This window comes from Fonsecaea nubica, assembly GCF_001646965.1.
Source record: "Fonsecaea nubica strain CBS 269.64 chromosome Unknown Scaff55, whole genome shotgun sequence".
Classification (NCBI taxonomy): domain Eukaryota; kingdom Fungi; phylum Ascomycota; class Eurotiomycetes; order Chaetothyriales; family Herpotrichiellaceae; genus Fonsecaea; species Fonsecaea nubica.
Genome location: NW_019173728.1, coordinates 30,931 through 57,617, shown reverse-complemented (window position 1 = coordinate 57,617; position 26,687 = coordinate 30,931). Strand labels below are relative to the sequence as shown.

Genomic DNA, 26,687 nt, shown 5'->3' with positions numbered 1-26,687 from the left:
ATTTATCAGCGACGGAGATTTCTCCTCCTCCCCATCGTGTCTCGCTGCTTTTTCAATGCATATTCGTCAATTTCCCCCAGTCCCATCCACCAACACCGAATGATCCAGTCATTATCTCATGTTTTAGTGCCGGCTTCGCCACGATATTGACTGCCCCCGTCCAAAGGGCCTATGATTCAAGCCTTCTCTCTCTTGTTTTCACTCTTGAGAAATCCCACTTTCACGCCCTCTGCTGGAGTCAGGATAATCTCTACATGCATGGTCCGTTTGCTCCCATAATCAATGATCTGGTCGAATTCCTGCAGGATCCTGACGATCGTGTATCCCATCTCTACCATGGCGAATTGCTGTCCGATACATATTCTGGGTCCGCCGTTGAATGGGATGAAGTTCCACGCTTTGGGGGTCCAGGTCGCCCAGCGCTCTGGCCACCATTCGAGGGGGTCGTAGGGAAACGTTGGCGAAATTGGTGGATATAGGTCTCTTCTTCGCTGCATCGACAAAGTGCTGTATCCTACCACTGTACCCTTTGGACAACCCACTGGTGCATTGCCGTCTTTCCCCCCACCTCGAGGCAATGTAGTATCTGAGAGTGCTGAACGGACATTGAATGGGACTATCGGATAGAGCCGCAGGGTTTCGTTGATAGTGTACGTCAAATACTTCATGTCTTTGATCTCTTGATAGGTTGGCGGTCGACCATCAGTTCCCAAGACTTCCTTGATCTCTGCACGCAGCCTCTCAACTGCGCGAGGATTCTTGGCCAATTCCAGGAAAAGCCAGGACAGTGTTCCAGCGGTGGTATCGCGGCCGGCCAACAGCAATGCCGCGAGCTGATCGCGCATAACCTTTCGATCTCTGGTATATCGGGCCAGTGCGTGGATAAAGGTGTCTGAGCGAGATAACTTGGTCTCCAACTCTTCCGGAGTCAATGAAAGTGCCTCGTCAATGAACGGCTCAATGAAACGCTCCATGGTCTTCAGTCCGTCATAGAAGGATTTCTTGCTGCGGAAGTGCTTCAAGGGCCTGCGCAAATTATAAGCTGAGCGAACAAAGACGAGTGACGGTCAGATTCTTACCCCAAGCGGCCCTCTAGGGATTGGACGCGTTGAACTTCGTCAAAGGCAGCAGCGAAAGCCGACTGTTCTTTATCCAAGCTGCCAACGGTGTGGCCGAATAGAAAGTGGGTGGACGCATCAAGGCTGAATCGGAAGAACAGTTTGTTCAACATGACCGCACTCCCGTCTCCCGTGCCCATCAACGCTATGAGTTTGCGGACATGAGTCTCGATCAATGGCAGGTCAGCGACCTTCTCGCGGATAAACATTGGACGAATCAATTGTCGCGAGTTGTGCCATTGCTGCCCGTCGGTGGTGAAAATGCTATCGCCTAGGAAGTCCTGCCACTCGTCATGGAATTGTTCACCTGTCGTGTGTTGCGCCAGGCCGTCAGCAATCAGTAACCCATCGAAGTCCTCCTCGTCGCGACCAAACCTGATCACGACTTACCTTTACCAAACTCCTGGAATTGCGTCGTCAAGATGGCCTTGGTGTTCTCTGGGTCTGCGGTAAAGATGACGCGAACATCCTCCAGTAGATGAAGCTCGGCCGTGTACGAGGCCGTTCCTTTGCTGTCGGTGCCGGTGTGTTCGTAGATCCAGTCCCAGAATTCCAGCGTTTCGTTTCTGAGGATCGCCAGTGTCGAATGAACAGGGAAATCCAGGCCTGTAGAGCGGGGGGTGGCATTAGTATGATTTGATGTCCTGTGTACGATAACAGGGCAGCCTGACCAAAGATGAACCGAGTTGTGACCCGCGGCGCTTCACTGCCCAGGGCGGCGACCTTCTTCCATTTTCTGTATCTCTTGATGTACACCGAGGCGACGAACGCCAGGAGTGCCGCGAGCGTCAAATATTGCCATGGACGGAGTTGGAACACCATGGTTGTAAAGGATGCGTTGCGTGTGCCCCGTTTTGTACTTTGTACGTTGTACAGAACTGATCAATGCGCAAAACACGAACCAATGTCAATTCAGAGAAGAGGCAACAAAAGTCCAGATGTTTCAGGGTGTCGGGGATTTATCCTAGCCCTAAGTTGATTACTTGTAAGGCATGGAGCCAGAGTCTGGGGTCAAGGTTTCTTATTTCCCAAAAGAGCGTCTTATGGGGGAACAGGCAACCACCCGGAACCACCCACCAACATTGCATTACCAACTACAAACTTATATAGATCATGCCACCACACTAAATGAATCAGGCATCACCATTTCCCTCTTCATTCTGCTTGATATTCTAGAGCTGCTCGAACGAAGAGGAAATAGAGTGATAGGTCCATTCCAAGCTTTCGCCAACAGCGAGCAGGTTTCAGAACGGCCTCGTATTCCGTTTAGAATCTTACGAAGTACGTCTTCCGAGTTAGACTGTTCGTATGGGCCAATGACAGGCATCCCATCTCGCAAGGAAATCCCGTTTCCAGTTGTTAGATCAGCCTGGGTGGTTCCTTGGACGATTGATCCCAGATCACCAGATACTCATCTTCATCCAAACCCTCGATTACCATTCCTTATCGCATTCAATCGCTATAGGTTGCATCCACCTTCCATTAAACACCATGTCATGGTGACTGGAGACATGCGGAGCCCCAGATCTATGACCCCTCGTTCCCTCCACTCTCCCAGTCTCTTGGTGGCGTCCTCAAGCATCGATTCTTCTCTAACTCCCGCCCACAGTACTTCTGCGGCTGCGGCAACTCGGGGCCACAACTTTGAATCAAGGTCGTTCGAGTCAGTCTGTTCGGACCACATCAAGACTTCACCTCCTTCAATGCCCTCCTGGAGGTGGGTGCTAATGTTCGCCAGTGGATTGTAGGTATACATCTGCCGCCAGTTGTGGTAGGGATTGCAATAGTCAAGGTATGGCTTTCTCAATCTGCTAGGGTATCCGCCCGATGTGTTGTAGGGGACTCCAGGAGGCGACTTGCCAGAGGGATAAGGATCGAGGAAGACGCCAAAGCCACCTATATGGTCAGTAGCGTCTGCTGGTCGAGCGGGTGGCACTTACAGTCGAGATACCAGTAATGGTAGTCTCCAAATATTACCCGATGGCCTCGTTTCAACACTTCTTCAATCCGCTCGCTATTCCGCCAGACTTGAACCAAGGTTTGCCTCGACGGAGCATTATTCAACACAGAAGGTAGTGTCAAGTTCCAGTCAAGAAGCACTAGTGTGTGGTTAGCATCGAACAAAGGACCACAACTCTTCAAAGTTGCCACTACTCCCAAACACCCTCCAGGGGAAGCTTACTCTCTTCCCAGACAATTGGCTGAAGTCCATGGCGAATGCATGCCTCGATGACATTGTCAATGAATCTCTGCAGCAACGGCTGTAACACTTGCGGGTCGTCACTCTTCACCGTGTCGTCAAGGAGATACGCCGCCAGATTCAACTCATCGCCACCAACGTGATACAAAGAGGTGTAAGGTCGTGTTCGCGGCAAGAGGTCGTCAAGGACAGTGGTCACGAATTCGTGCACAGCCGAAGAATTGAGCTTAAGCTGGCCACTCAAAGGCTCCGCAGCAAAGGTTGACCAATCCAGTTCATTGAATGCTGCAATCAAGTCTGGAAACGCATATGCTACAGAGGCTGTGTGCCCGGGCATATCAATTTCGATGAAGACCGAAACACCTTTCGTAGCACCATACATCTGAATCTCACGAAGGACGTCAGTACCCCAAACATGATGAGGCTGATACGCCCCTTTTCGGGCCAGGTCTGGCAAAGGAAGTATTTCGAGGGGCCAGCTTTGCGAATCAGTCGCATGGATGTGCAGTCTGTTCAACTTAGCCATTGCCATAGCATCAATTGTGCGTGTCAGGTCCTTTGAATCAAAAGGATTTCTGGCTATGTCGATACTCAACCCACGGTGGTGCCATCTAGCTCTATCCGCTATGCACAATGGTGCAAATGGTGTGTAGGACCCCGATCCTGTCGAGTGGGCAAAAAACAGCTGCTCAAGGGATTGCAGGGCTCTAATCGTCCCTATACTGCAGTTGGACTTGATGGAAGCAATGCCGTGGTCGTCAATATCAATCGCATAGGATTCATCATCCCCAAAATAGCTTTGCGGAACGAGTGGTTCTGCTTTTGGACAGGCACCTTGCTGGATATCCAATGTGGAAATGTAATGACGAGGAGCTTGTGGATCTGGTTCGAAAGCGGAATGTCGCTTGTAAAGCTTCCAGGGGACAAACTTGGACCGCTGAATCGATCGAATCGTCTCGCGTACGCTATTCTGCACAATTGACCTCTCAGAGAACACAGGCTCGCCGCTGTTGTTTCTGTGCACAAAGGGAAATTGGAGCTTATCCATTAGACCCTGTGTGAACTCGAACGCGCCATTGAGCACACCGGCTAAAGGGCCGGTCTGTAAGCCAGAAGGGCCATAGAGTTCAAAAGTTTGCTCTTCACAGCGAAGAGTTGCACGAATGGCTGAATCAAGCCACAATACTCGATCACTGGTCTGGATCTCAGCAGGTTGCGGCCAAACAGCAAGGCAGGTGGTGACGAGTGCCAGGATGAGCAAGGGGTGTGGCTGCATTGCAAACAGCTGATACCAATGCAATCATTGGGGTCACTTTTGGACAATTCTCTGGAGGATGGGAGGGACTGCGGAAGTGATTGATCTGAGAGATACACAGGACAAGAGGGAAGAGTGAGACGGAGATATGTTTTTCCAGTCCAGAGAGTCCGGTGTCTGGAATATTGATTCTCCGTTCCGGGACAGTAATAAGGAACCAACTCGAACATAGGAACTTACAAGGGCCTCGAGGGGCCCGGGGGATTCCTCTAGTGGATGCTGTGGGTGCGCCAGGTGCCTTTCTCCACAACCCGTAATATAACCAGACACCAAGCGTCCTTTTTCCGCATGGCAACCTTCCCTCGCCTTGTGTTGATCTACCAAACGACACTTCACTTCTTCTCTACTATCCTTACCGCACCCTTGATATAGTGACAGAGGTTGCTATTCACTTTGCCTTAACCTTATACTTTGAGACAGTCTGTGGGAAGAGCTTCATGCTTGCCTCACCCTGACCTTTCAAAGCGTTCTCGGTTCCCGTCCTGCCCTTTCGGTTCCTCCCCTAACGGTTCTTTCGAGGCTTTCTTTGGAGCCACCACCACCACCATGGCCACCGCAACGGAAGATTCTACTGCAAATGCCGGCTCCAGCACGACCAAGACTCCAGCTCAACTCATGCAGGAGAAACACGAGGCCGCAGAAGCGCATCATGTGACTGTCGAAGAAGTGCCTGATGAAGACGATCTTCAACACCCGCCCCCTTCCCACCACGCTGCAGAAGAGGCGGAAGATGCTACAACCACAACCAATGGGACTGGCAATGCCCCAATGTCGGCCAAGGCTGCTGGAAAGCAGAAGGCGACTGACAAACCTCCGGTGCTTGACACTCAGTCTGAGGAGGCTTTTCCGGCTTTGGGAGCTGCCACTGCTGCGTCCGCCAGACAGCCCGGTTGGATTGCCAGTGCATCTGCAAAAGCTGCTCCAACAAACGGGTCTCCCGCCCTGGGATCTCGACCGACGTCTTCTGGTGCTCCAACACCGAACTCTACGTCTGGTGCCCGGACTCCAGTAACTACAGCCGGCCCACGCAGCAACGTCGTCCTTCCCGGAAGATATCGTGACTCCTTCGAGATTGACAATGCCGACTTGGACAAGAGCAAACCCCTGTCACGAGTTTTGAACGACGTGAAGAAGAAATTCAACGTTATCGTCACTCCAAAGTCCACCAATTTCGCGACTCGAACTGAATTCATTGCTGAAGGTCCCAAGGCACGAGTCACCGAGGCCCTGATGTACGTCTCCAAGGAACTGACGCTTGAGAAACAAGTCAAACTGGAAATTCCATCCACCGTCTCCGCGCAGATCATTGGCAAAGCCGGTGGAAACATCAAGAAGCTGGAAAGTCAATTCAATGTCCGGATACATATTGATCGTGATACCAAGCCTGTGACGAGCCCCGAGGATGTCAGGACTGATGTGGTCGAGATTCGTGGAAACGCTGCTCAGGTTCGACAAGTCTATGAGCAAATCTCAAACCAGGTCAAGTCACTGCAGCCCAAGGTCGATCTTCCCGTGCGCAATATTCCCCCGGAATTCTATCCCTTCATCGCTGGTCGTCACGCAGACCGACTCCAACAGTTGGAGCAAGAACGCGACGTTCGCATCAACGTGCCGCAATACCATACGTGGCAGCAACAACCACCACCACGGCCTGCTGAGGTGGATCAACCTCCTGCCTTTATCCCTCATGGAGATAATCACATTGTCATTTCTGGTGACCAAGCTGCAACAATAGAAGCACGTCTATTGCTAGAGCAGTTGGCAGAAGAGCTCCAGAAAGAGCTCCTCCTCGAAGAGCTCGCCGCTGAACAGATTCTGCATCCATACATCGTCGGCGAGCGCGGGATGGACCCCTTGAAGTTCTTAGAGGAGACCGGTTGTGCTGTTATTTTGCCGCCGCCTAATCATGAGACGGAGGATATCCATATCATCGGCCCAAGAGACAAGCTCGAGGCCGGTCGGAATTTGGCCGAAGAACTCATGTCCCGAAAACACAATCGGGCCGTCGACATGCATAAGCATTTCAACGATGCCCCTCAAGGCCCAGAGCGCCACTCAAGAGCACTTGCACAGTATCTTCAACAGAAAGCGATCGAGCGCGAATTCATGAAATCTCATGGCGCCGAGATCATCTTCCCGCCGAGCAGCAGTGCATCTCCGAGCTGGACTGTCATTAGCAACGACCCGCAGAAGACACTTTCTGCACGCAACGAGCTTTCCAAAATTACTCAAGCCTATCCTTCGGCAAGAATTCAGTTGGTCGAGGTCGATCCTTTCTTCCATCCTCATCTTGAGCAAATGCATGCAGCCAATCTGAGGGATAATTTGGGTGTCCACATGATCGTGCCCGAGGACGGCTCAGATCCCGTCGTACTAGTCTACGAGGGACCTTCACGGGATCAGCCCTTTGCGATTCCTCGCAACAAACCCACCCAGACTGAAATGGCGAGATTTGAGAAAGCCCTACAGGAAGCACAGGCACTGTTGCTGACCAATATCCCCCACCAAGGCATTTCAGTGCAGGATATCCACGTCCCGAAGAAGTTCCAGGACAAGGTCAAGAGATTCGTGAACAACGAGCCTAGACCAATGCCTCCGCAATCTTTCCCGGTTCAAGTGGATTTTGGTGGCACTCGAGGCGGTCCACGACAAGCCAATGGCGTCTCCCGAGGCTCGCCATCCGAAAGAGTCTATCTGCGTGGTCCAAGCGAGGCAGATATCGCAGAACTCCGCCAGAAGATCGAAGAATTCCTCCGAGAGGCAGAAGAAGATGAGAAAGAGCGTGGATACACGACGACTTTTGCTTTCCCCGCACAGTTCAACAAGAACTTGATCGGAAAACAGGGTGCCAACATCCGGGCTTTGCGTGAAAAGCATGACGTGGAAATCGACACTCGCGAGGATGGACATGTCACCATCAAAGGTCCGGCGAAGAAGGCTGAGGCATGCAAAGCGGAAATTCTACGGCTAGCCAAGCAATGGGAGGATGAAGTCAATTTCGCCATCAAAATTGACCCCAAGTTCCATGGTATGTTGGTGGGCAGAAACGGAGAGAACTTGCAGAAAATTCAAAGCAAGGTCGACAATACGGTGCGGATTGACTTCCCGAAGGTGCAGAAGTTTAACGACGACGCCTCTGCCGCCGATACTGCGAGTGAAGTTGGCGTTGGTCGCGGTCAGCCTCATGATGAGATCAGAATACGAGGACCTCGAGCAAAGGCCGAGAAGGTGCGTGACGAGCTGCTGAGTCTCCACCAGTACTTGGTTGACAACTCGCACACTGCGACCGTGTCTGTGGCACAAGGGCAGATTGCCTCCCTCATTGGCAGACGTGGCCAGGAGATGGAGAAGCTCCGAGCCGACACGGGAGCGCAGATCGATATCCCGAAGGCTGATGGCTCTGATCGTGTGACAATCCAAATCAAAGGCACCAAGCAACAAGTCGAGAAGGCCAAACAAGAGCTGGAGAAGCGAGCTAAAGCTTTTGACAACATTGTTACCCGGACTTTGACGGTGGACCGAAAGCATCACCGTCCCCTTATTGGAGCTGGCGGTATGTCCTGTCACTACAGTCATGAAATAACATGCTGACTTTTTATAGGCTCTCATATCCAAAACCTGGTCGCTAAAGCGGGTGGCACCGGTACTAGTGCAGAACACGTCCGCTTCCCTCGGCAAGGAGACGAGTCTGATGAACTTACCGTCAGGGGCACGGCTGACGTCGTCGAGAAGATCCTCGCAGCCATTCAAGCCTTTGTGGATGAGCGGGAGAACCAAACGACCGAGACAATCGACGTCCCGATAAGCCAACACCGTTCTTTGATCGGGCCGAATGGTAGCATTCGAAAGAAACTTGAAGCAGAATTCGGTGTCATCCTTGATGTACCTCGAGTGGGCACTGGACACACCGGCGTCAAAATCATCGGTCGCCCGGAAAATGTGGCCAAGGCCAAGGAGCGCATACAAGGGATGATATCCAAGCCTCAGGGCGAAACAATCATGGTTCCACGGTCTCTGCATCATATTGTGTCCAAAAATGGTGCTCTATTCCGAGAGCTGTCTCGTGATGGCATTCGTGTCGATCACAATGGACAGAGGCCGCCACCCAAACCGGCTGCCAACCGCGGATCTCGGACACGGACGACGAATGGTGATATGCCGCTGATCACTGATCAACCTGGGAAGGAGGACTACTCATGGGATATTGTTTCTAACCAGCAGGGATCGGACAGTGAACCTGGGGAAATCCCCTGGGTGATCTTGGCTGGAAAAGATGCTACCGACGAGACTGTCGCCAAAGCCAAAGACAAGATCCAATCACTGCTTCAGAAAGCTGCCGAACCTCAACACACCGGCTTCCTCATCCTCCCAGACCCTAGACTTCACCGCCACATCATCGGGCAAGGTGGCTCGACGATTAATGCTATCAGGAGACAGTCTGGTTGTGACATTCAAGTTCCGAACAGAAATTCCAACAGGGGTGAGGAAGGAGAAGCTATCACGATTGTGGGTAAGGAGGATGGCGTTCTGACCGCGCGGGATTTGATACTCGAGGAGATCAAGCGGGCTGAGGCGGGACGAGACTCACCCAGAGGTGGTGGTCGATCCTAGAAAACGTCAACGTGGCCATCCGCGGTTTCACGGAGACAGGTCCGTGTCGACGTATCGTAGATTGAGAGGTTGTAAGAGTACCAAAAAGATATGGTCGGTCGAGAGCGACGAGGAGAGCGAAAAGCCAGCTCTGGAGGAAAAAGAAAGAAAAGCATGCATGCGGTCGATTTTAATTTGGATTCAAAAAGTAGCAGAAAGCGAGAACCAGAATTTTTAGAGCAAGAAAAGAAAAGATATTTCTGAGAGAAAAGCATGAATGATACGGTTCAGGCTGTGTCGAGGCTAGACTCTCTTCTCTCCTCTCCTCCTGACCTACCAGTTTGCATAGCACAATCAATACTAAGTACATTACCTAAGTGTATAGGTATAAGTATAGGTATAAGTATACAGGGATATAACACGTGAGTGTGTGTGTTTGTATAGGTGGTCATATACGAGTACTGAGCACATCGTGTAATTTGCTTGTTACCGACATTACATGTACAGGTTTATCAACTTGAAAAACGCTTGCTAAAGTCACAGTCTCTGTTTCTGTCTCAGTCTCAGTCTCGGTAAATGTCTATGCAATTTGCTTTGTTGTTCTAATGTATTCGCTATCAGATATGACGTGTCCACCAAGTCGCTAGATATGATAGATAAGAAACTTTTCCCCCTCTCTCTCAAGGACATCGCACGCGCGCTCTCTTTTTATTTTAGTACACCTCGAGCACGTATCGCCCTTCGTCCTTCAACTTCATGATCTCGCGGGTCGTGTCGACCTTCTTGGCGACTCCGCTCGCCTTTGCGTCCTTGGCGATGGCTTCCTCGAGCACGTTGGTGACGTCGGGGACGGGCCATGTCGGGCCGCACAGGTAAAAGGCGCCGTCTTCCTTGATGTAGGCCTTGACGATGTCGTCGAGGGTCTCGCGCATGCGGTCCTGGATGTAGATCTTGTGGGGCTGGTCGCGGCTGAAAGCCCGGCCGAGCAGCGTGATGACTCCCGCGGCCTGGTACGCTTCCCACTCTTCGCCGTAGCAGTACTCTTCGCGCTGGTGGCGCGAGCCCATGTACAGCAGGACGGAACCGATTTCTTTGCCCTGCGCCTTCTCCATCGCGCGGTGTTGCACAAAGGCCCGGAACGGCGCGAGACCCGTGCCCAGACCCGCCATGATGATCGGCTGGGTCGACTTGGGCGGCAGCTTCATGACGGACGGCTTGACGCTGACGGTCACGGGGGCCCCGACCTTGAGACTCGACAGGTACTTGGTGGCTTGGCCGAAGCGGTCGCGGCCCTTGGGGTCGACCCAGTTCACCACGACGACCATGAGGGCAACCGAGGTCGGAGTGACGGCCTGGCAGGAGGCGATCGAGTATTCGCGTCGCTTCATCGGCGAGACGATCCGCGCGATGTCGTGGAACGACGGATGCGCAGAGGGGAACTCGAGCAGGACATCTGCGAACGTGACGGTGTCAACTTCGGCCCTCCTCTGGAACTCCTTGAAGCCCTCTGGTCCGGCCAATGTCAACAGGTTCTTCTTCTCATTCTCGTCGTCGGCAAATTCTGCCAGCGCCTCGTAGAACTTCTTCGGTGGACGGCCGAAGATGTCCACATTTTGCATCAGCGCTTGGTAGATCGTGCGATTCTCAAAGATACTCGGATCATCACGCGACGCAACCTCCACGACGTCCTCGGCGTTGAGCCCGTACCACTTGATGAACTCCATGACCTGGTCATGGTCATTCTCGGCGTGAATACCAAGGGCCTCGCCAATGTCGTACTTGAGGCCGGAGCTGCCGAGGTCGAACTCGATGTGGAAGATGTTGCGGTCGTAGGTCAAGGGAGTCAGGCGACGGTTCTCTTTGACGTGGACTGTGAAAGTCTTCACAGGCAGGTCAGGACGGAGGACGTTCGAAGCATTGTAAGCTTCCTTGAAAAGGAGGCCTTTGGCTGCCTTTTGCCAACTGCGGAGGAGGGATGGTGGCTCTTCCTCTGCCTTGTCAAAGGACGTCAGGCTGTTTGGAGAGATGTTGGTGGGCAATGCGGCTTTTTCCTCTTCCTCCACCTCTGCCCACTCCTTGGGGACCTCAACTTGGCGTAGAGTCTTCTCGAGGTCAGCTGCCACCTGTTTAAGGGTCTCGAGATCACTGTGGATAGTTGCGAGCTTCTGTAGACCAGTCTCCTCGGAGTTTCGCAATGCAACCCGGACAAAGGCGGCCTCGACTATCAGCGATTCAAGTTCGGGGTTTTCGGTGGGGAGAGCGGTGTTGGCAGCGTTGATCAGGTAAAGATTGATTCCCTTTTCAGCAATCAATTTCTTGAATGCTGCAGGGAGTTTCTTCTCCACATCTTCGTCCTTGACACCAGGCAAGAGGAGAATAATGCTGCCGCCTTGTTGAACAGATTGGACCACGTCGATGTGCTCGAGCAGCTTGACATCTGTGACCACAGCAGTGTTGGCGTAGGTAATGGGATATGCTGCATCAAGGCTTCTGGGAGATTTTCGGATATCGACTCGGTGAATACCTCCCTGGATAGAGTTGTCGTGGGTGGTGTTCACTGTGACGTTCTGGGCCGACTCAGTAGCAAGCGCCTCTGCCAAGTAGCTGGCTGCAGATGCAGCTGCGGCGTCGTCGATATTCCAGAAAGTGTAACGTTGCACAGAGTTGTCCAAGAATGTAGTGATACCTTGGTTGTCCGCAGCCTTACCTAGAAGCATCTGGAAGAGCGATGCGATGGACGCGGGTGTCCATCGTTCAGCCCGGGCATATTTCAGCTCTTGCACTTCTGGACGGTCATGGAGTCCCACTCCGTAGGAGACAGCCGCAAGCACATCCTCGTAAAGTCGGGAATGTACGCCAGCCTCCTGCACAGCCTGCGAGTCGGTGACCTGACCGAGGACACCGACCGTCCTCACGCCTCTGGGAATGAGCTTCAAGAACTGTTCCTCCGCAAACGGTCGATACAGTCGAACATTGATGGCTCCAACTCTGCTACCGGTTTGGGCCAGGACCGATGCTGCCTGTGCGGCTAGCGAAGACTCGACCGAGCCGAATGTAACCAGGACGACCTCGGGGTTTTCATGGCCAAAATACTCAAATGGCTTGTAGTCCGTTCCAAGCTCGTCGTTAAGAGCTCGGAGAGTCTTCAATGCTTTCCCCTCGGCGTTCAAATGCTTTCTATCCTCATCCGAGATTGAGGCCAGGATGGAGGTGTATGCACTGCCCAAACCAGATTTGTCCAGGATGTCAATGACCCTGGTGGTTTCTCTCCCAATTCTCAGACCATCATACACGTGGAGTGTGGGTAGGTCTTGAGCCAGCAGAGTGGCAAGCAGCGACATATGTTGCGTCTCGTATGCGGATTGGCTAGCAACCAAAGCCAGACCTAGATCCTCGGCCGCAGACAAAGCAGAGACATAATCTGAGACCAGACCACCATTCTTGTCGCCCTCGTAGTCGAGGGCCGCCACATGAGCCACGAATGGATTGCTGACGGAGTACAGCAGGGACAGCTGATCCAATACAGGTCGCAAGAACTCCAGGGCTGACGTCGGAGCAAGGAGCCCTTGAGGAATGTGTCTCTTCTTCAGGTCGAAGTCCTTGGAGAACATGTAACCGAGGGCAATTGATCCTGCTCCATTCCGAATTTGCATCTGGTGCACCCCAGTGGTGTAGCCATTAATGTTCGCCTCTTGTGCCTCTGCCCACGACTTTGCGGCCACGTCGAGATCAAAGGTCTCTGGAGAGTAGGAGAAGATCTTGTCGGACAGAGCGTAGGCGACCTGCTGGACGAGGATCTGGGCAGTCACATAGGTAGGGCCGGCGACTGAGGACAGGGACGGCGCCTGGCCGAAGGGGAGGTTCCTTGAGGCACGCGAGGCCGTCTTGGAGTCGCTCCCCGGCGCTGGTCCATTGGAAGAGGGCAGTTCAAGACGCATGATTGCGAGATTCACAGAACAGACAGAGGTGAGGAATGAAAAGAGGCGAACCTACCTTGGAGAACGCATTTACAATGAATAGACCCTCGAGGGCCGACTGCCGACCGAGTTCCATCCACCTCATTCATTTTTTGAATGGCGTTATCGATCGGCAGTGAGAAAACATGCCGTCGGAGGGAAAAATTGGTGGAGGGTCGATCACGCAATTCCACTAGCGCAGAAAAAGAAGATCTGGATCACCGTCACGTGGCGCGAGGCTGAACGGCATGTCCACCAATAAGCGGCTTGCCCGTCTTTCCCAATTGGGCTACGAGGCTGAACAAGTCGGTGTAGCCTTTCGGTCATTGTAGAAAGAGATGTTGTAGACAGTGTAAGAAGTTGCTCGAAAGCTGATGGTACAACATGATAAAACCGTCTCGGACAGCAGCGCCGACACGAATCTTGTGTCTAGACGGGGCAATATCCATCCAGTTCAATCACTCACATTTGGTCTTCCTCGGGACATGCATGTGCAGTCTGAGTGCTCAGAACGCTCACTCGACATCATATAGGTAAATGTGTCTCAAACAAACCACTTTTAAGAGCATCCGAGGTGTATTGGTGATAAGGAGTGGATATCGATGACTGTCAGCAACTGGCAGGCTGAGCCGGCTTGCTGACATCACGAAGCCTATCGCCGATACCAGAGGCCGAGCAGAGGGAACATCATAGATGAATCTTTAGGGCATTGCATCGCGTTGAGAAGGAGCATCGACCTAGTCACCATTGTCTCATGGTTGACCAGTCCAATGTCGAAAATTGCGGAAATGGAGACAGACTTGACCTGTCGACAAGACGCACAGACGTTCAGGAAACCGGAATTAAGAGACGCAGGGAGGAGAAAGAGTTCGAGACAACGGCGTGATAATTGCCAAGATTGACTAACCTCTTATGGAATCGTTGCCGCGACTTTGGTTGTTGCCTGAGTCGGTGGTTTGGGCGCCGTCAAAGAGGCTCTTCGTGATTCGCCAAACCTCACGACAACACCACGGAAGCTGCCGGCCGGTTTTGGGGCGCCTTTGGCGACTCGGCCAAACAGACCTCAAATAAACATCAGAACACCCAGAAAAGGGAGCTTTTCAGCGGCTTTTTGATTCTCTAATCCATCAACTCTGAAGAAAAGAAAACATGGCGAAAGCACTTATTCTCGGTAGCACGGGTCTCGTGGTATGTTCCGGCCACCTGTTCATGGCCATCACGGATACACTGCTAACACCGCGAAACACAGGGCTCTTTCATTCTATCGACTCTGAGAACCAACCCAGCGTCTCAATTCTCCAGCATCGAGGTCATCGCTCGACGATCTCCGCCTGCTGCGACCGGTGAATCCATCCCGGTCAACGAGTTCATCGAGAAGGACACCTCAAAGTGGGCCGCGCATGTATCGTCGCTGTCTCCGCCGGCCTCCGTGCTCTTCTGTGGCCTCGCCACGACGCGCGCCGCCGCTGGAGGGTTCGACAAACAGTACAAGCTCGAGCACGACTTGAACATTGAGCTGGCCAAAGCGGCCAAGGAGGCAGGCACCAAGACCTACGTCCTGATCTCCTCCGGTGGCGCCGACCCGCACTCGTTTTTCGGGTATCCCAAGATGAAGGGCGAGATCGAAGAGCACGTCAAGGCTCTCGACTTTGACCACACCATCATCCTCCGCCCGGGCCTGATCATGGGGAAGCGCCAGGAGCACCGTTTCGCGGAAGGGCTCTTCCAAAGCCTCGCTTCGGGACTGGGCAGACTCAATCGATCCTTGAAGGACTCCTGGGCTCAAGACGCAGAAGTCATTGCCAAAGCGGCCATCGCTGCAGCGATCAAGGCTGATAAGGGAGAAGTCAAGGATAAAGTGTGGGTGATTGACCAAAAGGAAATCCTCCGTCTTGGGGACAAGGAATGGAAGTCAGTTTGACCGAGGGGTGGTTCGTTGCGGTCAAGGGTGGAAGTGTAGGATAATTTGCAAAGGTGGAATGATACCCATATGTGCGTGCGTTTTTGGAGGACAATACACAATCAACTCCTTTCTTTTTCATCGATCTGAATATTCCCAATCGTTAAGTATGTACAACGTCACACTGCTGCTCTAGCCCACATTTGAAGTTCTCGAAACGAGTCTCACAGACTCACAGACCCGGAGCATCTTTTTTCAAGTACTTTGCTCGCCCTTCCCCGCCTCGCCTCCACCTTTTCTCCCTCCGCCACCCTCGGACATCTTCTTCTTCGCGCCGCCTTCCTCCTCGGCCGTTCCCTGGCTGATGTCCGGGTTCGCCGGGCTCGCGTCCAGCGGGTTGACCTGGTTCCCCTCGCCGGCCTTCTTCTTGGCCTCCTGCGGGTCCGTGATGTCCGGGTTGAACGCGGCCTCCTCGTTGGCTGCCGAGGCGTCGTCGGTCCCGGACTTGGAGTACTCGTTCGCCTCGGGGTTCATCTTCTCGCGGTCCATCTGCGCGTCGCGCTGCGGATGCGGGTGGCCGTCGGGGTCTTGGTTCGCGGCCAGGACGCGGCGGGTCGTGGAGATGGGTCGGAGTCGAGAGGTAATGGGGGTCGCTGGACGGAACGGGCGTGCCAGGGACAGTAGGTGTCGTCGAGGGAGACGGGGCGGCATTTTTTCTTTTTCGAATGTGTTTTTGGAAGATGTACACGATCTCGGAGGAACTCAGTAGGGGAGCTTGCTCGTTGGAGGTTTTTGGAGACGTGCTATTCGTCTCTAGACAAGGTATGCTGGGTCGTGTGGAATGCTTTGAACTCGGCTCGACTCAGTACGTTGAATAAGTAGCTAAAGGGAAAGGTTGGAAAAAATCGCAGTCAAGAGGGAAATGAAGGTAGTAGAGCCCCCCCCCCCCCTCCCCCTCAATTCATCGTCATTCATTTCAATCCCATCTACTCTCCGTCATCAGCGATTTCTCTTCCTTGCGCAGATCAATGATGCCAGTGCATCTGTACCTGAACCTATGACGTCATCCTCGTTACGTGCTGCGGATCGCGGTCCCGTAACAAGTACGAGGCACATATGAAGTGGCATGGAGATATCTTCGTGTCTCTGGAAAGACAAAATTGGAGAGTTTGTGGTGCTAATGCCTCCCGCGTTGATTTGACTGCCGCATTCAGTATCGACATCTAAGGCAATTCAACGAAAGAAATGACTACCTCGTACAAGGAGGTAGGATCCACACATGAGGCTAGATCACAAATCCCCCACTTCAACTGCATTCACCGTTGTTGTGTATAGATGCACCCACAAGTACATCACTACAGATCCCGTACTTTGATAAAGCTCCAATCACTGGATATTTTGACATACCAGAGCACCTTAGGTACCTACTGTACCTACCCAGCCCAAAAAAGGACAAAGCCCCTTTATTCTATCGCTTTTTCTTTTCCGGCCCACATTATCTATCCTGCGCGCGCAACACCGAGTGATTGGACGAGAACATGTACAATGGCGAAGCGATGTTACGCGCGGTCCCAAAGCAAGGTCAATCGACGAGCCTTGTTGGGCATCTGATCGAATCGAATCACACCCATCAATTTGACAAGACTCAACTCATCTTGACGCATTCACTCAACAGTCGGGCACGCTGACGGGAATATGAAGCGGCACGCTCGTAGCCAGCCCACTCAGACTCGTTTCCTTGAATTCGTTCCTCATACCCCGGGCAGTCAGGCGCATGGCGCGGATGGCGTCGTCCAGACGCACCTTTTGCGTGCCGGTCTCGCTGCTGAGGGCCAGGTTGGCGCTTGAGATTGCCTTGATGGCGCCCAGGGCGTTGCGCTCAATGCACGGCGCCTGCACCAGGCCGCCGATGGGGTCGCATGTAAGGCCCAGGTTGTGCTCGATGCCTATCTCGGCGGCCTGCTCGACCGCCTCGGGACTCGCGCCCATGCACGCCGCGAACGCGCCCGCCGCCATCGAACACGCGACCCCGACTTCGGCCATGCACCCGCCCTCGGCGGCGGAGATGGTGGCCCCCCGTTTGTACAGCATGCCGATGGCCGCCGCCGTCAGCAGGAAGGTCGGCACGTCGCGTTCGGGGTCGTCGCTGATGAATTCAATCGTGTACTTGAGCACCGCAGGGATAATGCCCGCCGCCCCGTTCGTGGGCGCCGTCACGATTCGCCCTCCCGCCGCATTGGTCTCGTTGACAGCAATGGCATACGCGGTCAAGTAGTCCATAGCGGGGAACGTGGTGCGGCGCTTTGGAGGCGGTGGGATGGGATGATCGAGAGCACCATGGACGCGGGGTGCCCGTCGCATGCCAGTGCGATTGTGTACCTGAGTCACCATTGCAGCTGTCCCGTGTGGTAGTGATGCATTGGGCGTGTTCGAAGGAAGGGTGCCCGCAGGATCGACATCTTGGGCTCCTTGTGTGTGTGAAGGATAAAGACCTCTCGTCAGTCGCCGGTACAACGCCGGGGCACGTCGATGCAGCTTGAGCGAGCCCGGCAGCGTCGAGTCGAGCGGTGCCTGTACACCTTCGAGGATGCTCTCATCCATGACCCGCCAGATCCGAAACAGCTTCCGATATACTTCTTCCTCGGAATTCCCGTGGCTCTTTTCATTTTCAAACACCAGCTGTGCAATGGTCAGGTTGTGTTTGTGGCACAGATGTAGTAAGCTGGCAGCGTCGCGGAATGGATAGCGAGGTTGACGAGGGCCAGAGGTGCGGGCGCCTTCGGCCTCGATGTCCGTGGGACCAGTCGACGTGGTCGAGAGGGCGCTTCCCGTGGATTCCAAGCCAACCTCGTCAGATACACTGCCTCCGTCCAGGAGTTTGATCCCGAGCCCTGTCTTCCGATCTCCCGCGGCATCTGCTCGACGAATCTCCTTGTAGAACATGTTCTCTGTCAGATCAGCCGGATGGTGCCCTGAATCTTGAGTTGCTAGATCGTGGGACTCTTCTGAGGAGCCATTATTATCCGGCGGGACCAGATCTTCTGAGTTGGCAGCCGCATTATTAGAAAGGGCGCCGTTGACGACAAAGCCGCCCCCGACACTGAAGAAATCATTGGTCGCCAACATGTCCCCTTCGGCGTCGAAAACCATCAGACGCATGCCGTTGCTGTGTAGGGGCAGTTTCTTGGCCCATTCCCAAATGAAGTCGCGCTCGTAGTCAAAGGCAATCTCTTTGCCTTTGTGACCCGGCAGGCCCTGGCCCAGGAAGAGTTTCTTGGTCGACTTGATCTCGATAAACCGCTTCGGCACGTATGAAGTGTCGACTGTCTCCACGTCCGCACTCTCCAGGCCGAGCAGGAGGGCCGACGGCGTCATGTGTCCTTCGCCGGTCAGAGCCAAACTGCCGTAGATGGAAACGCGAATCTTATGGACTCGATGCAGGAGGTTGGCTTCCACGAGATCCGCGACAAAGATGTTGCCCGCGCGCATGGGACCGACAGTGTGTGAAGACGACGGCCCAATGCCGATCGAGAAGAGATCGAACGTGGAGATGACGGCGTGTTCGTAATCCGCCTCACTGTACGTGCCAGCATCATCTTCGCCGTCGTCGTCGGTATACTGTCTCTGTGGCCCTGTACTGAACGGACGGAAATGTTGTGTCCCGAGTATGACTGGATGTTTGGTGGCCCAACGCGAACGACCCCGAGTTGGTTCAACGCAGCCATATCTTGGTCTGATCAGATGTCCGCCCAGGCCCCGGGTTGAAGTCCCACTCGACCGCAGCAGGACAATCCTCTGCCAGCCTGCGCGCTTCATGGCCGCGAAAGGACCTGCGGGGAAAGAAACGACACAGGCGATGGCTGGACCGTAGACTAGCAAATAAAGGAATCAAGTATTTTGATGTGGTGATAACGGATAGCTTTAGAAGGTGCTGTGGCGGTCGGCATTGTGGATTATCAAAGGGTGGAAGATGAGTGGGTGCGGCCCGCAGGCGGGGAAAAAAAGGTCTGGCTGCGCCCATTGACATGCGCAGGCATTTTGACGCTCAACCATTGGCTGCCGAGTGACTCACTATTATTTCATCTCTCTGACAGCGTCCATATGTGACATTCTTCGAGGCACAAGGCGCGTACCGGTTTCGGCATGGGGCCCTAGGCCGTTAACCGCTCGACAGCTACCAAGAAAGGGAAAGGGTGACAAGAGTCTCTTCTCTGTGCTCGGTACCATGGCTTGCATGGTCAAAACAAAGACCACAAAGTGATTCAGCCTCAAAAAGGGGGCGATTATGTCATGGACTGGTGCACCAGACGCCCCTGGTGGACGCTTCACTCCTCGACTCCCAACCACCTAATTTTCCAGCCCTGGACGCCGAAACACCATCATTCCAGCTGCCGAATTGGAGCAGTGCTGTTTGTTTAGCGAGGGAGGCTCATTCTACGAGCTTGTACCACCCCCACCACGCCGCCATCGCCTTTCGCTGCAGGTTGGGGGCGGTTTGGTTCAGAAACCACCCCAAAACCACATGAGCCCCGCGTTTGGCCTCCCACCTCGACGTTTCTTTCTCAGCATGCATGGACACATCAGTCATTGCTCGCTCAGGCCTCCACGACGGAGATCCGCCTATGCAGCCATCGAACTACCCTGCGACCGGCCCTCGCACTGAGTCGCAACCAATGGCTCGATATGTTGCAAGCAGCCCAGGTGTGCGTGAGGTGTGCTCCGCCGACACACCTATCACTCTTTTTGCTTGCACCTTGGACAAAAATAAGTCCACCGGGGCGTGGAACGGTGCGAGCTCTGGCCATATATCCTCAGGCTTCAGCCCGAAGTCTCGTTGATGGGAGCCAGAAACTCATGCCCAAAGGTTAATAGATCTTGCCGCCCAAAATGGCATTGCGTTTGTGCTTCTTTCTATTGGTGTTTGTTTCTTTGGTTTCGACATCCACTGCTGCCGTCCATTTCACGCATTGGTATGGCCAGTACCGAAAGGTCTTTGAGCAAATCATGGAAGATAATTGTCAGGAAGAGTACCGGACTTACTTGCACGAGGTCGCCCCGAAGGACTATCTGAGCGAATATGTCACGCCGGTCATCGATTGCATTCTGGAGAATCTGAACGAAACACGCAAGTCCAACATGGCGGCCGCTGCTGTGCTGCTAGGTCTACTACCGACGACCCTGGGTCTTGTTGGGTCCACCACCGTGGAAGTCGGCCTAGTAGCTCTGCGACGACCATTTCTGGCCTTCCTGCTCGCAGCTGGGGCACCAGCCGTCTCGCCCATCCGCACATTCGATTACATTGACACCACGGAGCTGTTGGAGAGGAAACCCAAGACCATCCGGATCAAGCGAATGGGCTGGTCGTCGGGGTTTCTCATCTCTGTGTTCCAGTACGTCATGGCAGCTGCCGCCGTCGTCAACCTGGCCTTTGTGAGCTACGAGATCTGCATCCAGACCATCTGCTCCTTTGCGCCAGAGACCGCATACCTCCCGGCCCTCTGGGCATTTTTGGCCGTTGCCGTACACTTCTTTGGCACCTGGTCGGTCCATTGTCGAACCCGGATCTCCATCCGACCGAGTGAGAAGCCACCGACAGGGCTGTGGCAGATGCTGTGCGCGGAATTCACCCCTTCGGCCTCGCGAAAACAAGCGGCACAGCTGGAGATCAAGGAAGAGACGTACCTGTACATCTTCCTCTCGTGGTTCACCGCCACAGGCACCGTGCTGCACATCGTGTACGGGACGCTCGTCTTTTCGAGCCTCATATTCATCTCCACCAGCGACGCCACCGCCGTCGTGGGGAGATACCTGGCCTCCACCCTGGTGTGCCGCGTGATCGTCATGTACGAGCTGAGCGGGCTCCGAGAGGTGCTGGGCGATTGGCGACAGGACTCTCATCACGCCCACGGCGGACCGGAGTTCATACCCATGGAAGCACCCTCGGGGAGCGGGAGCATGTCGTTTGGTGAGCGTCTCAGCCGTCCTTGGAAACGGGGGTCTTTGAGCCGCACAGACGAGTGGCAGCCCCTGCGCGGGACCGACAGGCACGGGGAAGCGTGAGTGTAGGAGTGTGTTAGAGTGTGTGTGTGTCGAGAAAATGTCTTTTTGCTTTTGGGCAGCGGGAGAGCCTGGGCTTGTTTGGGTTGGGCTCTGGGAAACGGAAACGGCAACGACAACGGGCGACGGCGCTGGCAATGGGTCAATTAGGATATGGGATATGGGCTATGTGTGGATACCGTTTCGAATGAAGCTATGACAGACATTATCGGGGCAGAAATCCTTGACTCGTGAGCATCTATTAACATGAAACTTGAGGGACTTGGTGAGCGAGTTGGTGAGTTGGTGAGTGAATGAGTGAGTTAGTGAGAGTGAATGGGTCAGTCAGTGTATATATATCTATATAATGCTCGACGGAAAAGGTGAAGGGTCCTTTGGACTTGGGTAATGAATATACCACAAAACCATATCAAGGAAGTCTTAGGGACTGGTGGAACTCAGTTGTCCTTGTACGGAGTGGTGAGAATTTGTGTGCTTTCTTGCTTGCTTGCTTGGTTGCTTGAATTGCATGCAGGTTGGAATGTCCTAAGTCCTGGTTATACCTCATACCTCATTCGTAACCTCATTCCTCATACGTAGGTACGCAGGTAGATGCCCTCGTGTATTTCCCCATACATACCACACGTCGACACATTCCACGAGCCATTCGGGCAGCCACCCATCCCCCCCTCTCCCCCCAATTTTTCCCACTATGTAACGTAATAATGTAGAGAGTTTCTCATATAATCATAATCTCATATCTCCTCCCCATCCCCATCCCCATCTCCGGAGAAGACGCCCCAACCACCCCCTCGCACCGCGCCATCGCATTCGCATGCGCCTCCCCACCCGAGAACTCATCCCCCGGCGCGTCGGCCGTGAACGTCCCCCAGCGGCGGAACTGCATCTCACCTGCACCCGCGCCCGCGCCCGCGCCCGAGCAGGGGACGAGCAAGAGCCCTCTATACCGCGGGACGCCGTTGCGCGAGCCGCGCAGGATGGGGAGACAATAGAGAACAGAGGGCAAAGAGGTCGTGGGACTGAGGCTGAGGGTGTCGTCGGGGCGACAGATCGCGGCGGAGACGGTGCGGTGGTTGATTTTCAGGGCGAGACCTGGCATCGCCGATCCGGGTTGGTGGGTGCGTGAGAGGGAAACGCGCACAAGTGTCCCCAAAACTCGGATGTGGCCGGCGCGGAGTTGGGACATGTGGTCGCCGCCACTACCGCCACCATTGTTGTGAGTGTCGTGAGTGGTGTTGAGAGGAACAACGGTCGCGCCCGTCACGTCGATCAGCGTGGTGGTGGACGGCGAGGACCACGGGTCAGCGTCGCAAGGCACGGTCGCGAGGCGGGAAGCCCATGACCAGCTGGGCGCGATGTACCCATTGGTGGTAGTGGTATTGATGTTGGACGCTGCGGTCAGGGATATCCGGGCGTCCTTATGGTCATGGCCGTGATGGTGATGGTGATGGTGACCCTCCTCCTCCTCCTCCTCCCGCACATCCCAGAGCAATTGAAGGGGGAGATCCTGTTTCCACAGACCGGCGAGGTATGTATCGTTCCGCATCAGGCGACGCTGCAGTTTGCGCGCAATCCCCGACAGCGCGACGAGCCTGTCGGTGCGTCTGCTCAATTGGCCGGCTGAGTATGTTTCCATGACCTGGTCCCAGATGCCGTAAGGGCCGTCGCGGCGGCGACGACGTTGACGATGATGACGATTGTGAAGGTCACTGTCGCTGCCGCTGCCGCCGGGACTTATTCCTTGCTGCTTCTGCTCCATGTTGGTCGGCAGTCCCGAGAACGGCAACAGCTGTTTAAACTGCTCGCCCATCCCGTGTGGGAATCCCACGGGGAATGCCTCTGAAGCCTCGAGCCCCGAACACTCCCAGTACAGCTGGCTAGCCCCGAAATGCAGCACGCGCGGCGACAGGAGTCGCTCCTGGAGAACCCACGAACGGCCATTCAAGGGTGACTGGGAGACGTTCTTATTCCAGTCCTCGTGGTCGACGCAGTACATGGACCTTTTCTCCCCGGTATTGGACACCACAGGCACCGCGCAGGGATGGATCAGACGAGGGTCGCGGTTTGAAAAGAAGCCGCGGTCCCCATCCGCCGCGGCCGTGGCGGCCAGCGTGCAGAATGCGTTCTGGTAGATGTCGCCCATGTTGGCCGACTCGTGTCTCCAGTCCTCGGCGGAATCCTGGATGATGCACAACGAATCGATCCACAGGTACCGCACGGCGAACTCGTCCCAGAACCGCCTCGTCACGGCGACGGCGTCGCGGAACGTGCGACACAGCGTGCCGACTTCGACGCCTTCAAACAGCATGGCCGCGGATCGAGACGTCAGGATGACCCGTGGAGGGGCGGCGCCCCAGCAATGGCTGAGTGCAAGGTACTCGATGGCGTGGGCGTCGCCGATGCTGTCGACCGTGCGCAGCCGGACCGTGTCTGTCTCGCCGACTTCGATGAGCCGCTTGGGGAGCTGTCGTCGACGCAGGTTCAGGGAGTGGGGTGAACATTGACTGTGTTGGGAGATGCATGTCCACATCCACGTCTTGAACGTGTTCCAGCTCTCGTCAGACGCGGTCGTAGGAGAAGTAGGCGTGATCCGGGCTTTTTGTAGGAGTGGTTCTGCCTCTGATAGCTGGTTAGTTTCCCACAAAGATAGTATTAAACCCCGATCCAAGAAACGGGCGTCCTTTCGTAGGCAATCAAAACCATGTCAGAAAAAAAGAAAGAGACTATACCTTCACTCCACAACAGCCTGAAATGTCTCCTAACCGGTTTCGCGTGCTCGTCGGGCCTCGTCAACCCCAGAAAGTACTTGTACTCGACCAGAATCCTCTTCGAAGACGGTCTCGGAGCGGGCGGAGAGAAAACGGCTCGATCGACGGTGAAGAAACACGGCATCCAGTGCGCGGGCCGGTCGTCGCGCAGTATCTCGTCCCAGAAGGCGTGGACTTTGGGTGGAGCGGCGGCCCAGAGTAACACGCACAGGTGGCAGCCATCGAGGGCCGACTTTTTCAACCGGGGCAGGTTGTGGTGGGTGGCCTTGTAGAATGGCGATTCAGGGGACGGGGACGGTGATCGTGAGGCTGAGACTGAGACTGAGCGAGCATCTCGTCTGTTTCCAGGGGCAAGGTATTCATTCTGTCGGCCGCGATCAATAGTGTCGATGGTGTTGACAGTGTTGGTGTTGGTGTTGGTATCGTCCTGCTCCCGAAATACGTTGATGCACGCACTGCATAGCATATCTTCTGAGTCTCGATCTCCTTTTTTCAATCGCAGTTCAAAGCTCAAGGTTCTTTGTTTGTAGCCAGGCCCGGGGAGGCCAAGGGAGGCCAGCTGAAATAGCTGAGATACGGGTCGAAGTACCTCAATAGTCACTAGTTAGCTAGCTCTTGATGGCCCCTTGAATTTGGACCCTTCTAGACCGAAAACGACCCTAGACCTCACCACCTCGCCAATCAAGCCCTGGTCTGTACAGGGACGGGCAGAGGTCCTCGTTAAGGGTCAATCAGGGGCCCGAGACAACTCGTACTGTACGCCGCCACAGTACATAATAATAGAGAGAAAGGACTGGAGAGCTCGACAAGGACTCTTTCTTCGGGATGATTTGATGGGTGTCAGTCCAGGCAAAGTCGACAACCTACCAGCACTTACCACCCAACGCCTTCCTTGGAGAGACACATTACATATTTTTCATGTCCATCTATGCCATGCCATACCATGCGAGAGCGAGAGCGAGCGTTTGTGGTAATCTCGCATCGCATTCCATTTTGGTTCGGGATATAAACGAGCGGCGTGTATCTATCTATCTACCTACCTGACTACCTAGGAATCTGTGTGGCTGGTATGATATCTGACAGACACAAAACACAAACACAAAACACAAACACAAAACACAAACACAAAACACAAACACAAAACACAAACACAAAACACAAACACAAAACACAAACACAAAAGGAAATAAAGAAAAACGGATGCGCGTCGTTCCATCCATCCATCCATCCATCAAACCAACGCGACGAGGATACATCATTCGTCCTCTTCCACGAGGCGTCGCATCTCTGAGAGTTGCCTCCGGTCTTCTTCATATCTATCCAGGAGCACGTCCCAGTCGCGCTCAGACCTCTGCAGGGACGTCTCCCTATCAAATTTTTCCCTTGCGAGCCGCTTATCCTCATCTTCGCAGAATATTCTCTCGGCTCTCCATCTGTCCTCTTCGAACCTTTCGCTCCATCGGTCCGCCATCCAGCCTTCAGCCCATGGGATTCGATCGTGATAATACCGTGCCCAAGAGAGCATGTGCTGCTGCAGCTCCGTGTGTTTCACGGACAGCGATTCTTCCGCCATGTCCAAATCCCTTCTGAGGGTGGAACTTGGCTGTGGGTCGTAGCCCAGGTGAGTACCGTCATTTCGGAGCGTTTGCCTGCCACCACCACCACCACCAGCGTAGCTCTTCGGCTGACCGACAATGCGTTCTGTAGCTCGGGGAGCGTGATGGTTTGCCTAAGCTTATTAGCCTCCCAGTGTGTCTTTTACTATCAAGGCTTGTGTACTCACAGGTTGAGTGGGAGGCCCAAGTCGGTCGTGGGTCCTTGCCTCGGGGATCTGATCGCGAGGTATTGGGTTCTTGGGATGAGGCCCTGCTGGGGCGGACGGTTCTTGTTTGACAATCGGGCGTTTCATGATACGGAAAGCCATGAGATTCTCCAGAAAAGTAGAGTGTGGATATACTCTCTCACAAGCTACAGGTCAGTGCTACTCAGATGCGAGCAGCAAGGTTTGAGCAGGAAAGAAAGAAGTAGAGAACTTGGGAAACGAAGGAAAAAGCTCTGCTCCAAGACGGAATCCAGCTCAGTATTTATCGATTCAGATCAGGAGTCGGCACACCTCATGGCACGGATCAGAGCAACAGGGGGAGGGGGGGGGGGGAAGAGAGATACCAGCACCTGGACCAGGGTCAGCACCATTGAAGCTACCAGCTGCCACCCAATGCAGGAAGATACTCCGGTGCCTCGTGATGAGAAGCCTGCTGCTCGCTCCACAGTTCGTATCGAACCACTAGTCAAGCGAAGATCCTGATACCCACTGTGACAACCACCACTATAGGTGGACGATGAACTCTGAGGGTGTTTGTCCTGCATTTCCCGAGACGCCCTCTTCGAGCACGGAACAACAGAAACATTGGCCACTTTGCTTCCATGGGTCGTGCTTCGTCTGTCTTGGTGGTTGGGCAGTTGTCGATATCGCGCCTCTTGGTCAAGTTGATCTGTTGTTCATATAGAAAGAGTGGCAACAAAGATGATGGTGCCATTTGAAGGCGAAGTGTATGGGGTGTTCGAACCTAACCCACCTGTTTGATTGCCCAAGCCAGGAATCCAGCCCGGGGACGAAGTGGGTATGCGGGAACTCTAGAAACTTGCTCTTGTATTTGGCTCTGTGACTCTTTTTTGCTTCTGACCGACGTGTGGAGTACTTCAAGCCCCGAGAAACGGCTGCTTGTGCCGCCGCCCCGGAAGGTAAAGCGTAAAAGACGACATCGATCCTAGTCTATCGGCAA

The 26,687-nt window shown here is 54.1% G+C and overlaps 10 protein-coding genes across 10 annotated transcripts; 3 read left to right on the top strand and 7 right to left on the bottom strand.

Moving 5' to 3' along the window:
• Window positions 1–176: 176 nt before the first annotated feature.
• On the bottom strand, window positions 177–1,940 carry AYO20_07669 (hypothetical protein; the record flags this gene model as incomplete). Its single annotated transcript, XM_022645954.1, has 4 exons — window positions 177–1,026; window positions 1,080–1,425; window positions 1,509–1,724; window positions 1,790–1,940. 4 exons carry the CDS (start codon window positions 1,938–1,940, stop codon window positions 177–179), a joined length of 1,563 nt encoding a protein of 520 aa, XP_022498044.1.
• Window positions 1,941–2,577: 637 nt separating this feature from the next.
• On the bottom strand, window positions 2,578–4,594 carry AYO20_07668 (hypothetical protein; the record flags this gene model as incomplete). The annotated part of the gene is made up of 3 exons (XM_022645953.1): window positions 2,578–3,014; window positions 3,059–3,217; window positions 3,301–4,594. The coding sequence occupies 3 exons, from the start codon at window positions 4,592–4,594 to the stop codon at window positions 2,578–2,580; spliced, it is 1,890 nt and encodes a 629-aa protein (XP_022498043.1).
• A 585-nt stretch (window positions 4,595–5,179) lies between these two features.
• On the top strand, window positions 5,180–9,244 carry AYO20_07667 (hypothetical protein; the record flags this gene model as incomplete). The annotated part of the gene is made up of 2 exons (XM_022645952.1): window positions 5,180–8,186; window positions 8,235–9,244. The coding sequence occupies 2 exons, from the start codon at window positions 5,180–5,182 to the stop codon at window positions 9,242–9,244; spliced, it is 4,017 nt and encodes a 1,338-aa protein (XP_022498042.1).
• A 692-nt stretch (window positions 9,245–9,936) lies between these two features.
• AYO20_07666 (hypothetical protein) lies at window positions 9,937–13,161 on the bottom strand (the record flags this gene model as incomplete). The annotated part of the gene is made up of 1 exon (XM_022645951.1): window positions 9,937–13,161. The coding sequence occupies one exon, from the start codon at window positions 13,159–13,161 to the stop codon at window positions 9,937–9,939; it is 3,225 nt and encodes a 1,074-aa protein (XP_022498041.1).
• A 1,167-nt stretch (window positions 13,162–14,328) lies between these two features.
• On the top strand, window positions 14,329–15,100 carry AYO20_07665 (hypothetical protein; the record flags this gene model as incomplete). Its single annotated transcript, XM_022645950.1, has 2 exons — window positions 14,329–14,367; window positions 14,429–15,100. 2 exons carry the CDS (start codon window positions 14,329–14,331, stop codon window positions 15,098–15,100), a joined length of 711 nt encoding a protein of 236 aa, XP_022498040.1.
• Window positions 15,101–15,334: 234 nt separating this feature from the next.
• On the bottom strand, window positions 15,335–15,790 carry AYO20_07664 (hypothetical protein; the record flags this gene model as incomplete). Its single annotated transcript, XM_022645949.1, has 1 exon — window positions 15,335–15,790. The coding sequence occupies one exon, from the start codon at window positions 15,788–15,790 to the stop codon at window positions 15,335–15,337; it is 456 nt and encodes a 151-aa protein (XP_022498039.1).
• Window positions 15,791–16,747: 957 nt separating this feature from the next.
• AYO20_07663 (L-serine ammonia-lyase) lies at window positions 16,748–18,895 on the bottom strand (the record flags this gene model as incomplete). Its single annotated transcript, XM_022645948.1, has 1 exon — window positions 16,748–18,895. One exon carries the CDS (start codon window positions 18,893–18,895, stop codon window positions 16,748–16,750), a length of 2,148 nt encoding a protein of 715 aa, XP_022498038.1.
• A 1,071-nt stretch (window positions 18,896–19,966) lies between these two features.
• AYO20_07662 (hypothetical protein) lies at window positions 19,967–21,139 on the top strand (the record flags this gene model as incomplete). The annotated part of the gene is made up of 1 exon (XM_022645947.1): window positions 19,967–21,139. The coding sequence occupies one exon, from the start codon at window positions 19,967–19,969 to the stop codon at window positions 21,137–21,139; it is 1,173 nt and encodes a 390-aa protein (XP_022498037.1).
• Window positions 21,140–21,854: 715 nt separating this feature from the next.
• AYO20_07661 (hypothetical protein) lies at window positions 21,855–24,370 on the bottom strand (the record flags this gene model as incomplete). Its single annotated transcript, XM_022645946.1, has 2 exons — window positions 21,855–23,755; window positions 23,866–24,370. 2 exons carry the CDS (start codon window positions 24,368–24,370, stop codon window positions 21,855–21,857), a joined length of 2,406 nt encoding a protein of 801 aa, XP_022498036.1.
• A 789-nt stretch (window positions 24,371–25,159) lies between these two features.
• Window positions 25,160–25,828, bottom strand: AYO20_07660 (hypothetical protein; the record flags this gene model as incomplete). Its single annotated transcript, XM_022645945.1, has 2 exons — window positions 25,160–25,633; window positions 25,688–25,828. 2 exons carry the CDS (start codon window positions 25,826–25,828, stop codon window positions 25,160–25,162), a joined length of 615 nt encoding a protein of 204 aa, XP_022498035.1.
• Window positions 25,829–26,687: the final 859 nt, after the last annotated feature.